General features: G+C 38.6%; 1 protein-coding gene across 4 annotated transcripts in view; it reads left to right on the plus strand.

Moving 5' to 3' along the window:
* The first annotated feature begins 4885 nt into the window (after positions 1–4885).
* Positions 4886–12993, plus strand: part of ankle2 (ankyrin repeat and LEM domain containing 2) — a 28211-nt gene continuing 20103 nt past the window's right edge. Inside the window, exons 1-6 of one of the 4 annotated variants that reach the window (XM_088335582.1) lie at positions 4886–4953; positions 6557–6993; positions 7808–8011; positions 8144–8328; positions 8534–8722; positions 8816–8938. In XM_088335582.1, coding sequence (XP_088191708.1) covers positions 6564–6993; positions 7808–8011; positions 8144–8328; positions 8534–8722; positions 8816–8938 — 1131 coding nt within the window. In that variant the 5' untranslated portion in view covers positions 4886–4953; positions 6557–6563. Of the gene's footprint in view, positions 4954–5444; positions 5591–6556; positions 6994–7807; positions 8012–8143; positions 8329–8533; positions 8723–8815; positions 8939–12993 lie in introns of those variants that run through there. The other 3 variants (XM_088335583.1, XM_088335581.1, XM_088335584.1) reach the window with 3 other exon arrangements.

The raw sequence follows: 12993 nt of genomic DNA on the forward strand, positions 1-12993 counted from the left end.
GATAGAAAAGAACTTCTTAATGGAACTGACACACATGGGTAATCTGTACAACAGAGTGTTTGAAATATTTGTGAGTAAAGAAAGGATGATTGATTATCTGCACAAATAGAAATGATTTTTGGTGACTAAAATGTGGCTATATTCCGAAATAAGATTGCAATTTAAAAAGGTTATTATTGAGGTTTTTGAGGGTGGGATTGATTCAGACATAGCACTACTTAAGGCCTACGTGTGAAATGGACGGCTCGCCACACATATATTTTTGATATTTTTTTTGTGGATAAAAATCGTCTATTTATTAAATGAGATTTAGTGATCCTTCTTTCAGGCAGCACAGCGGCGCAGTGGTTAGCGCATGTGCGGCACAGTTAATGTCTTGGGAACCTCCTGCGTGGGTTCAAATCCAGCTCCAGACTTCCTGTGCGGAGTTTGTAGTTCTCCCCGTGCTTGCGTCGGTTTCCTCCGGGCACTCCGGTTTCCTCCCACATTCCAAAAACATGCTTTTCAGGTGAATTGGCCGGTCCAAATTGTCCCTAGGTGTGCGAGTGAGTTGTCTGTCCCTGTGTGCCCTGCGATTGGCTGGCAACCAGTTCAGGGTGTCCCCTGCCCACTGCCCGATGATTGCTGGGATGGGCCCCAGCACCCCCGTGACCCTAATGAGAATAAGCGGTGTAACTAATGAGATGAGATCCTTCTTTTTTTATTTTGTATGAATGTACAAAATGTAATATGATAAGGTCGAATGGATAAGATCGTAGAAAAAGGGGAGCTAACAGGAGTAATCCAAAACTGAATATAAACTTTAGTATATGTAGACATGGGAAAAACATATTGTCAGTCGTTTTAATATTATTTTTGGAAAATGAACAGATGTTATCTTCAATTTTAAAACCTCATTTTAATCATTCTTTGGATGAATAAATATTCATAAATGTAAAGTGTGTTTCTTTAAAGCAACAACGTGTAATGACTCTTAGGAGTGAAAAAAACTCATCTCATCTCATTAGCTGTACTGCTTATCCTTATTAGGGTCGCGGGGGGGCTGGAGCCCATCCCAGCCATCTCTGGGCAGTGGGCAGGGGACACCTTGAACTGGTTGCCAGCCAATCGCAGGGCACACGGGGACAGACAACTCACTCAGTCACACCTAGGGACAATTTAGACCGGCCAATTCACCTGAAATGCATGTCTTTGGAATGTGGGAGGAAACCGGAGTGCCCGGAGGAAACCCACGCAAGCACGGGGAGAACATACAAACTCCGCACAGTAAGGCCGGTAGTTGGATTTGAACCCACGCAGGTGGTTCCCATGACCTCAGAACTGTGCCGCACACGCACTAAGCACTGCGCCGCCGTGCTGCCCGCTGGAAAGAACTCATTTATTAAATAAAAATCTTTTTTAAAATTAATATGCATATCGTACACGAAGATCATATAAACATATATATTTTTTTAAAAACTCATAGGTTGAAAGATTAGCACCCATTTTGCTTTTAAGAAAAATTTTGAGGGTTGGTTTGTAAATGAAACATTTGTTTGGATTATTTTGAAGATATCATCTGTTTTTCCCGTTTTTCAAAGAAAACATGGCAATTTTGAAAATAACCGAATTTTGAATGTTCTTTAAATGGATGAGGTGTATTATTTGGCCCCTTTTATTGGTATAAAAATGTAAGTTGTTTTTAAAAAACACAAATATTGTTTAAATAATGAGCAAATATACATGTGACATTTTAAAAATACTTGTATATTTTAAATAAGATGAGACTTTCCCTCACTGGAACTCACTTAATTGTCCTCCATTTTGCTGCTACAGGTACCAAAAAAAAACTAAAAAAGGTTCGGGGAAAAAAAAAGGGAATGTATTTGTTCGTTTTTGTCTCTCCGTAATATGTATTCTTGCTTGTGCTTTGGGGGGTGGGCGATACAGGGAATTTTGGTATCAAACTGATCCAAATAATTACATTGTAGTATCGATCGATACAAATCCGATAAAAACTTTTTGCTTGAAAATATTATTATCATTGTATAATTGAACCCCACGTCCCTTGAATTAGTTTACAATTAAAACTAAAAAAGTTTATTCTTTTATTAGATAACTACAATGCAAACTTTGACTGTAATATAAAATTAATATAAATATTTTTGTTACAACTGTTTCAGAACAAAAGAGTGTCAAACCAAAAAAACTGACATGTAACAAATTCAAATACTGTATAACGATGTCAACAAAAAAAATAAAAAATACCTTTCATTGCACAGCGATTTGAAAATATAGTCATTGATGAAAATATTGTCTCTCATTGTCTCCCTTACCATAGTGACAATGGATTTACAGGTTTTTGTTCAGGAAAAGTAACGTTTTTACATTTTTGGTTGCAGCTCATTGCTCTCTGCAAAGTCAGCTTTATTCATCGGTTCATGTCAATTTGTGGTGTTGCTACACACCACTTTACCACACAGATATTGAGAATCATCTTTGGCTAAAATGTTTTAGTATGTGACATGGGTTTATGGAGCATACTTTTTCCTTTTCAAATAAACAAAATTCTAAAAATTACATCTGGCATTGTCCTTTGCTGTAAACACTTCCGGAGGTGGAAGATCCAATCTCAGAGGACAGAGCATTCTACAGCATTGGGCCCTGGATGGAGAACGCTCTCCAACCTACGTATTTTTGGCTGCGGCTGCATCGGCTCGTTACAACGGGTCAGGTGTATCGACATTTCGTTCTGTGTACATTGTTACAAAGAATGACAATACAAAGGAAATTATTATTATTATTATTATTATTTTGTCTTGTGATCACTAGTAGACCAGCTTCTTCTGAGCAAAGGCTCTGAGCAGGAACAAAAGGATGTAAGGGGCAAGTCCATTAAAATTTTGTATAAAGACGAACCTTAAAATCTCATCTTGAATTTACAGGGAGCCAGTGAACGTTAGCTAAAATCGGGGGTAATGTGATCCATATTTCTTGTCCTGGTTAATAGCTTTACTGAGCATTTTGTCCCAGCTGCAAGCTTTTGATGCTTAAGCTCAGGAGACTGGAGAGTAGTACATTACAGTAATCAAGACAGTAGAGGCAAAGGCATGAATTATAATCTCGGCATCAGCCTGGGACAGCATAGGGCAAATTTTTGCAATGTTGGAAAGATAGAAAAAGCTGGTAATACACAGACAGCATCAACATGGAATGTAGGTAAAAACAGAATGTCCGGTTGACAGCCTCCTGTTTCAAATTATTGACCGATGAAGCAACTTTTAGATGATGGCATACATCAGGTCCAAGTACGATGGCTCAAATTGCATGCACCGTGCAACAACCAGGCTCATTCTTCTCCCTCGGGACGGACAAGAGTATGAGGTTAATATGAAAGTAGGTGTGTTTTGGGACTGGATGTAAACACTTCTCAAGGTAACTTCATTTTACGCCTGCTGAAGTTTCTGAGTTTTTCACTACCCTCATGTAGGGATAGTGTAATTGTAGTCTGTCGCCTGTACAGCCCTTTGAGACTTCTTGTGATTAAGGGCTATACACATAAACATGACATGACTTGGCTTGCCGTACAGCAGTTAAAAAATAAGTCCACACAGCTCTGTGCTTACATTTTCATTTTCCTCACAAATTTAGGTGTCACATTTGACCCCGATTTGTCCTTTCAAACACACATTAAGAATATTACTAGAAAAGCTTTTTTCCATCTTCGCAATATTGATAAAATTCGCCCTATGCTATTAGATATTGCTTCCTCATATATTTCAGATTTAATTGCCCCTATCTTCGGGTCTGGAGCCTTCGCTCTGAAAATGCTGGTCTACAAGTGATCCCAAGAGCCAAGAAGAGATCCGCAGGTTCAAGAGCGTTCTCCATACATGCCCCGGTGCTGTGAAATGCTCTTACCCCTGAGATTCCATCTGCAACCTCAGTGGAAATGTTTAAATCTAAGCTTAAAACACACTTCTATTCTATAGCATATGTCTATCTATCTACCTTGGTCATATCCCTCAAGAGGGGTGACCGACAGCAAGACAAACACATACGATAACAAAGAAAATAAAAGGGAAAGGACCATGGCCAACCCAAATGCCCAAACAAGTTAGGCACCTCGCCACCTAAGTTGGTCATGCTTTCGTCCCTCCAGATGAAACGGGACACAAGAAAGCGGCCAAGTCACTCGGGTCAGGGTGACACAACACACTCTTTTGTTCAACAGCAGGGCCAAATAAACATGACTTGACTTGAGTTGACTATTTTGCTCTCTCCTCTGCCTGGCCGGAATGATGAATCAGCAGGCTAATTAGTGGCCAGGTAGGCTAAGGACTAAAGGTGTGTCTGTCAGTCACTCAACCAGGCATAAACATAGAAAGTGGTCAAGGGCCCTGGGCAAGAGAGTGAGGTGCTGCGCTATGCAACACAATAGAATTGATCTTATTCAGGTTCTTCCTTGGAATCGATGATATCAATTTTTTGATCAATTTGCCCACCCCTATCGTGCTTATTAACGCTTGTTTTTGGTTACACTACAGTTGTCAAATACTACACACTGTCCCTTTAACGTTGAGGGCTTTCAATAATTCTAAATACGTAGACCTCATGCTATTTATCACAGTGTCATTGAATTCATTATTATTATTCCATTTTCGGTTTGTCTCACAGGAAATGTGATTTTTGTTATCATTATACATTTGCTATTTGTGATTGACATCACCTAAAAAGAGGTAGAATGGAGGTATGATAGTGTTTATTAGTTGATATTTCAGAATTTCCGTGGAAATAGAGACGAATTGCATTCCACAGTTTGGAGGAAACGAAGTAGTTGAAGAAGTGGAGTTACAGTACAGTAGTACAAAGAGTACAGACACAATTGTATTCAGGCACAGCTTCGGGCACCACCAGGTCCTGTCGTTCTGTATTTTGAAACCAGGCAGACGAGGTGTGGAGAAGGAGGAGGAGGTGGGAATTGTCTTTATATTTTGTCATTTTAGTTTAATATTGCGTTGTACTTTCTTTACGGACAATTAATACGACACACTGTCAAACATTCGCTGATTCAAATAGGAATGAAACGGTTATGGTGATTCAAAGAGGCTTAACGTCAGTAGGACCGCCTCAAAATACACGTAAAACTTCTAGGTGCTTTTTCATGGGTATGTTTTTACTGTTAACTTCAGATGACTATTTCAGGTATGGAATTTTCTTACAAAAATCGACTACTCTTGTCTGTGTTATCCCGTGGGTGTTAACATTGACGGCATTTAAACAGTTTCTTTTAGAAGGACAATCTACGCTTTTGTACATACACAAAGGTAAAAACCTTTCAATCAAAACTGAAAACAATAAAAATAATAATTTGTCATTGTACTTAATGCCAGAATCAGATACGTGAACTCCAAATAAAACTTAAAAATCCCTGCAGATGGGGAACGTGACATTCCCACTCTCGTGGAACTGAGCATGCGCACAACACGTTGTAAACAATGAGACGAGACTATCAGACCGTCCTCAGCTTTGTGTCTGTCCACCACTTTATCCTTGCTAAACTATCAAGGGCCTTTTAAAGCTCATTGCAAAATACAAAACATGTTATTCTGTGAGTATGACTACTCATCTTTTTTTGTAATATATCATCAGATGTACTTTTGTTCTTTTATTGGCTTCATCACCCCGAAGGCGTATCGAATTTGTACGTTGCAGCCCGATAATGCACCTCAAATGACAGTTGGGTGTGACAGCATGCAATCGGTCGACTATTCCAGACGACTTTTTGAACTAATATGTAATCATATCCAATATTGTGCAATGCACACGTGAAGCTTTCCCCAAATGGCTTACGTTCCTCCTATTTGGGCAGGATTTTATCAGGGCTGATCCTGCCATGCTAGCCATGCACAGTGCCCGACTGTCCAACCTCATTGATATGATTGCAAACTCGCTAGCATAGGCTAGTTGTACGCGTGTGGTTATCTGATTTTCTTAAATTGAGTATTGTATGTGGTTCCAAGCGACTTGCGTCTATCAATATGTTGGTCATGGAAAAGCAGATGATTTTCACATTGTGTGACAGGTTTGACGGTGTATAGCTGACCATAGGACTGTTCAAATAGAAGAGATGGAGATAACTGCTTTTGCCTAAAATACAAGATGTATGATACAACACTGGCCAAATTATTTAATGATGCTTAAGTCAGCATACAGCATTAAAAAAAACAGTTTTAGATCGTTTGCAAGATACATTACCTGTACAAACACTCTGACGTCTGTGTTGCTAAAATGAAATGTGGACCATATTCCTTGCCTAAGTGCTGCTGTAGCCAAATGCAAACGGATTATCAATAGCCACTTCATGAATTATTTTTCATTTTATAACCTGCATGTGTTTGCAAGCTCGAGTTCCATTTTCAATCTGATTTTTCAGGATTGCTATTTTGTGATCATTGTTTGTATAGCCCCACTGTCATCTTTGTGAGATTTAGGATTTACAAATCTTTGCAATAGTAATGCAATATTCTTATCTATTTTTAAAAAAATGACTTATCAACTGGTGTTTTATGTGGAGCTGAAGAATGGAGGCGGTTTTGACCAGGCTGAAGGGCCTAACTGCTGATGAGCTACGGGAGGAATTTGCTCGGACAGACCTGAAGTGTGTCGCCATCACGCCCACCACCCGATCCATCTTTGAAAAAAAGTTGGCGCGAATGCTCGCTGCTGCAGAGAGTGATACCACTGAAACGGACAACGGTGCCTGTGCGAAGGCTGCGACTCCAGCAGCTGATCATGAAAAACCTTTTCCATGCACCAATTCAACTATTGCGGCAAGCAGCAGCCCAAGTGAGGAACTTGACTTTGGATATGGTGTGGGTCTCAACCCGCCAGAGGAAGAGGGCATCGCTAGTTCTCAATCCAACATCACAACGCCTTCAAAAGCAGCACAAGTATCCCCAGCTTTTTATTATGGAGTATGCCCGTTGCGGGAGGATGTTTTATCTCGAAATGGTAAGAAGCATTGCTTTTTGTTTTCACAAACCACAATCCTTTTATTATATTATTGGTTGCTTTTTGCTAGCCATCTTTTGGTACATTTTTTTACATATGTCATTGTATCTATTTAGGTCTGTTAAGTTTAAACTTTAGTAGTCAGTCAAAATAAGGAGAGAAGCCATTAATGGATTTTGAACTTCCAAGGAGGACCAGGAGTGGGGCCTTCAGATAAGAGAAATTCATCCTGAACTGCAGCCCTCTTTATGTTTTGTCTTTATTAAATCTTCAAGGTTACAAAAAAAATCATCCCTAAGGGGTGCAGAAATAAAAAACGGCTACATGATTGACCGATAGCGACAATGACGTAATAGTCAAAACAACATTGCGCAAAAAGGGTCAAAATAAGGAACTGGCATCCGATAAAATATTTGCATTTGTCCAATAAAAAAACCTATAAAGAACACTTCTTTATCAACCGTTGTATTTACAATATATCACTAATACTGACTATACTGTACATCTATTCCCAATTAAAGCTAAACAAGACGATTGCTGGTTTATTTATTTTTACCTTCATCATTGTCCTACTTTCTCGGTTCAACTCAAAAGCTGTTGTTTTTAAATGCTTTCAGGCATTAGTATTTAAGCTTCTAAACCTCTCTGAGATAGTGTCATTGTTCAATGTCTATCTTTAAACTCAATGATGTTTTTCGTTATCCGCCAGGACAAGTGATGTAAATGTGATTTGATAAAAGAAAATACTTTCACATGTTTCAGGATCCTTTATAAAAACAAGCATGTACTTATCCTTATCGTTGCTTGTTTACAGAAAGAGCACATGTATATACGGATAAGAAAGATGCCCTTCAAGCTGTAAAGGGGATGAAAGGAGCACGTTTTAAAGCCTTTTCCCATCGGGAGGATGCTGAGAAGTTTGCCAAGGGGATGTGTGACTATTTCCCCTCTCCCAGCAAATCTTTGGCATGTGTATCCCCTGTTAAGCCAGGACAAGTCACCGGTAAAGGTACACTAGGTAAATCTTATATTATGGAGTCCATTCTCTAAATGTACATATATCTAAGTGTGTCTCTCAAGTTCTAAACTATTCTTTCAAAAAACAGTGACATTTTCACTGTCAAGTTTGCTATTTTTCTGCTCATACTAGACATGATGGAGGTGGATACGATCAACAGGGAACGGGCCAACAGTTTTAAGAGCCCTCGCACACAGGACTTAACGGCCAAGCTCAGAAAAGCTGTGGAGAAGGGAGATGAGGCGGGTTTCTTAGAGATTGTCTGGAGCAACCCACGCTATCTCATTGGCTCAGGGGATAACCCCACTATTGTGCAGGTGAACATATCAAACATTTGATTAAATCTGTTCACTAAACTTTTCCTAAGTGTCCGTGAGATTTGGCGCTATTGTAAAATGTAGTGGCAGCTCGATTAGGGATTGTTTTTCCTTTATTCTTTTTCTTAACAACGATATGATAGTATTGCCAGTTGATCGAGCAAGTGCACTTGATTAATCGCTTTTGATTTCAATATGTGCTCAGGAGGGCTGCAGGTACAACGTGATGCACGTGGCTGCCAAGGAGAACCAAGCAGGAATCGCACAACTTCTTCTTGATACTTTGGAGAACTCAGAATTTATGCGACTCATGTACCCCGATGACCAAGAAGACATGCTTCAAAAGCGCATACGTTACATTGTCGATCTTTACCTCAACACTCCTGACAAGGCGGTAATTTAGCCATTTTTCCCATAACTAAACATATTTGACTGAAGCGTTGTTTTGTTTTTTCTTACATTTAATGTTTTTGTTTTCACCTGTCAGGGTTTTGAGACTCCACTCCACTTTGCTTGCAAGTTTGGCTGTCCAGATGTGGTCAACGTGCTCTGCTCGCATCCTGACACAGATAAGAACTGCACCAACAGTGATGGCCACAAGCCTTGTGACGTGTGTTTTTAAAAAAATTTTATTCAATCACACACTTTTCGTTTCCATATATTGGATTTTTTTTACTTGATGCAAACGGAATAAGAAAACGTGATTCTAAAAAAACGTATTGCAATTTCTAAATGAAAATACAATAGTTAACTTTTCAAGTCCAACATGAGCTAAATAATGTTCCCAAAACTTCAGAAACGCAGTGTTTTAACAGAATTAATGAAAAAAGTTCAACTTTACTGAATCCATTCAATTTAAAAACAAGGTCTTGATTGGCTTTTCTTAAAGTAAACCTTTCATATGTCCAATAATATTGAAATGCTGTAACAAGATAATTACAATTCTATGGTTCTCAGTGGTTTCAAATCTTAGTTTTAATGAGTATTCTTACTTAATAGATACATATCAATGACGTGCGGGAGTTTCATGTCTGGAGAGGCACAGTCAGATGTAAGAATAAATAAACCTACATCTTATTTTTCAGTTGATTGGCAGAACAAAATAGAAATAGATGAACTGTAGCATAGACCAAAGTGTTATATTCCCTTATATTATAATTAAAGGTTAAGTACTGCTCCTTTTGAATGAAATTAAAAATAGAAAGGTAATCCTCCATTATGAAAAAAGTCTATGCAATGAGCAAAAATAATTACTGGATGGCTTTACTTGCTGTTAGCTTGCTAATATTATAGCTACCGTATTTTCCGCACTATAAGGCGCACCTTTACCTCCGAATAACTTTAGCCAACAGTGACTGATTCAAATGATGATTGACACATTGGTTAGGAAATGAAACGCCGGTATATAAATCCCAGCATACACCGCGGACTACTTCGCCTTCGGGGGAAAATCTAGTCGGCGGCTGCTTGCCTTAGTTGCAAGACTTTGCGACTTAATATTGATCCATATATAAGGCGCACTGTATTATAAGGCGCATGGTCAGCTTTTGAAAAAAATACAGGCTTTTAGGTGCGCCTTATAGTGCGGGAAATACGGTAATTATATTGTTTTATGCAGGAGTTGTACACCCATTCAATCCTTGGTTACACTCTTGCCCTCTGCAAAGAGGCAAGAGAATTGCATGCCTCACTCTGCATCTGCAGATACTCGGCACAGTGATACGTTACGTACTAATTGTTATACTAATTTTCATATAATGTGAAAATACAGCAATTTTCAAGAAAATCCAATAATTGTAAAATGAGAAATGATTTAAACAGTGAATAAATTTAAACATTCAGTCTCAGGTCTCTTCGAGCAGTGGACACCATTAACTGGTTGCCAGCCAGTCACAGCGCACACGGATACAGACAATTCACACACAAATTCACACCTAGAGACAATTTGGAGCTGCTATGCATGTTTTTTAGGGTGGGGAAAACCCCACGCAGGGGGAGAACATGCAAACTCAGCACTGGACACACTAGTAGCTGGAATTTAACCCTGGACCTTAGCACCGTGGGGCTGTGCACTAACCACCGAGCTGCTCTTTTGCCCATAAATATAACTATCCCTTCATCTATCTATTTTTAGCACCACTTATCCTCAGTAGGGTCGCGGGGGTGCTGGAGCCCATCCCAGCTATCCTCAGGCAGTGAGCAGTGGATACCCTGAACTGGTTGCCAGCCAGTTGCAGGGCAAACAGAGGCAGACAACTCACTCGTTCAGTCACACTTAGGGACAATTTGCACCAGCCAATCAACCTGACATGCATGTCTTTGAAATGTGTGAAGAATCCGGAGTGCCCAGAGAAAACCCATGCAGGCAGGGGAAGCTGAACCCTGGACTCCCGCACCATGGGGCTACGCGTTAACCACCCGGCCGATATGCCGCCTATAACTATAACCATCCAATATATTTTTAGTTTTGCATTTCCATGTAAAGCATAACCACAACCACTTCCCCTAACAGCACGTCACTGATGCATTAACAATTCACGCAATCACAAAAGCGGACTCATAACAAATGTGCTGATAATTCTTCTTTTATTAGCAAGTTCATTTTATATATATATATATATATATATATATATATATATATATATAATTTTATTTATTTTTTCGATTATATTAGCTATTGAAAGCAATATTTGTTAAATATAATTTGAAATGGAACTCGTGGCATGAGTTCCAAGCAAGGATGCAACATTTACTGGTATTTTAAAACGGCAATATAATGCTTTTTTATCAGGCTTTCTTTTACCCTTTCCTGTATGCAAAGTTTAATAATACATTTTACTTTGATCTGGTCAACCTGCAAATGTTAGAGTAAAGAATTGTTGTTGCTCCTAAATAGCACAATATCTTAAGAAATTGTTATGCGGCGGTCCAGAGACTGCAACTTTAGAATAGATATTAAAGCTATCTTTTTCCTGACATCCTGTAAAAGAAAACTTGGTTAAGGGTGGTGTCATCTTGAGGGGTTGCACAATGGTTCATCGATCAACATGTAGTGACAATAAACACACAGCTGTGATCTCAGCTCTTTGACTTCGGGACAATTCGAGATCTGAAAATAGCTTTGCAGTGTTCACTGATGTTCAGCTACAAATAGAAAGAAAAAGAATTGGGGGAAACTTGCCATAACGTCATTAAAATTAACGGCTCTAGGCTGTAATTCCTTACAAAAGATGTTTGTGTATAAATTTGCAGCAAATTTCTCATTGTTTGTGTGACCTTATGGCTTGCTCTCTAAATGTTTTGCCTACCATCCCTTACTACACATTGTTGACTAAATTTAGAAGACCAAAAGCCCATTCCTCCCCTTGCAAATCCAGCTACAGTCAAGTCGCATTTATTTGTATAGCCCTTAATCAGAAAGAGTGTCTAAGGATAGCACTGAACACCATAACAAAATCTTTTGATCTGAAACCTACAAGGACAAGCAAAATATCCAATAAACCTCAGCATGAGGAAAATTAAGAAGCCTTAAGAAGAGATTCCATCTGAGGTAGTCCCCCTTTCAGACAAGGCTGCAGTATATGTTGCAAGGGTAACAGACATGCCGGCAACATCAACAGTAAACATAAGTAATAACTGAAATTGTTCAAAAAGTCCCATCAACGACAATTATTCTATCTCAAAGTCTTGACTGATTCAGCATGTTCTAGATCAGGCTTGGGCAAAATCTTCAAGTCAAGGCCACATTGTTTTGAAATAATTTAGCACAGGGGCCAAGAATGGGAAAAAAATTAATACTTGATTTCATATAAAGTCTAAAATTTGATGCCTTTGTAATACATGAGGAAAAAAAGACCAATCCAATTTTTCTTCAATAAATATACTTACAGAATTTTACATGTTAAATTTCATTTGATATTTGTATAAAAGTAGATACTTTCATCAAATTAATTTTGGAATGCTCAGATTTAAAGCAAATTAATATGTTTTGTAACCTTTTGTCAATAAATAAATTTGATTATATGCTTTGGAAACTCAGAATAAGGACTAGGTTTGTTGTCGGGAATTTAATATCTTAATAAATACAATTAATGATTTAAGAAAATTGCTTTTTATAGAAAAATGCTCCATGTTTTTTCAATGAGCAAGAGTGCCACCAAAACAACATTTTGATTTTTTACCTTATCACATTAATAACATAATTGCTGTTTGTTTTGTTATCTGCAATATGTTTGGTTGACCACCCTGGGCACTTGTTCGATGGGAAACCAATTTAGGCATAAATCTCAATTCGGCATAAGAAAATTGAGCTATTCACTTATTTTATTACTGTGGTGATAAATTATCATTATACTTTTGCCGTTTTGCTTTAGCTGGTTAGATTCTAGAGGCTGATGGGCCGCCTTATGAAGGCCTGCTAGGCTGTAGTAAGTCTATATTTAGATGTGTCCGCTGAGGTTGCAGATCTCATCTCAGAGATCAAAGAATACTACAGCACCATGGCCCAATTGAAGAACGCTCTCGAGCTTCAGATTTCTTTTTGAGTATTCGAATCACTTCTAGACCAACATTTTTCCAAGCTGAGGCTCTGAGCATGAACATAGGGCACAATAAAATCTGTTGCTCCATGTAAACTTATGTATGTTAGCAACAGAACCTTAGAGT

Source organism: Urocampus carinirostris, chromosome 5, assembly GCF_059441175.1.
Source record: "Urocampus carinirostris isolate Australia breed hairy pipefish chromosome 5, RoL_Ucar_1.0, whole genome shotgun sequence".
Lineage (NCBI taxonomy): Eukaryota > Metazoa > Chordata > Actinopteri > Syngnathiformes > Syngnathidae > Urocampus > Urocampus carinirostris.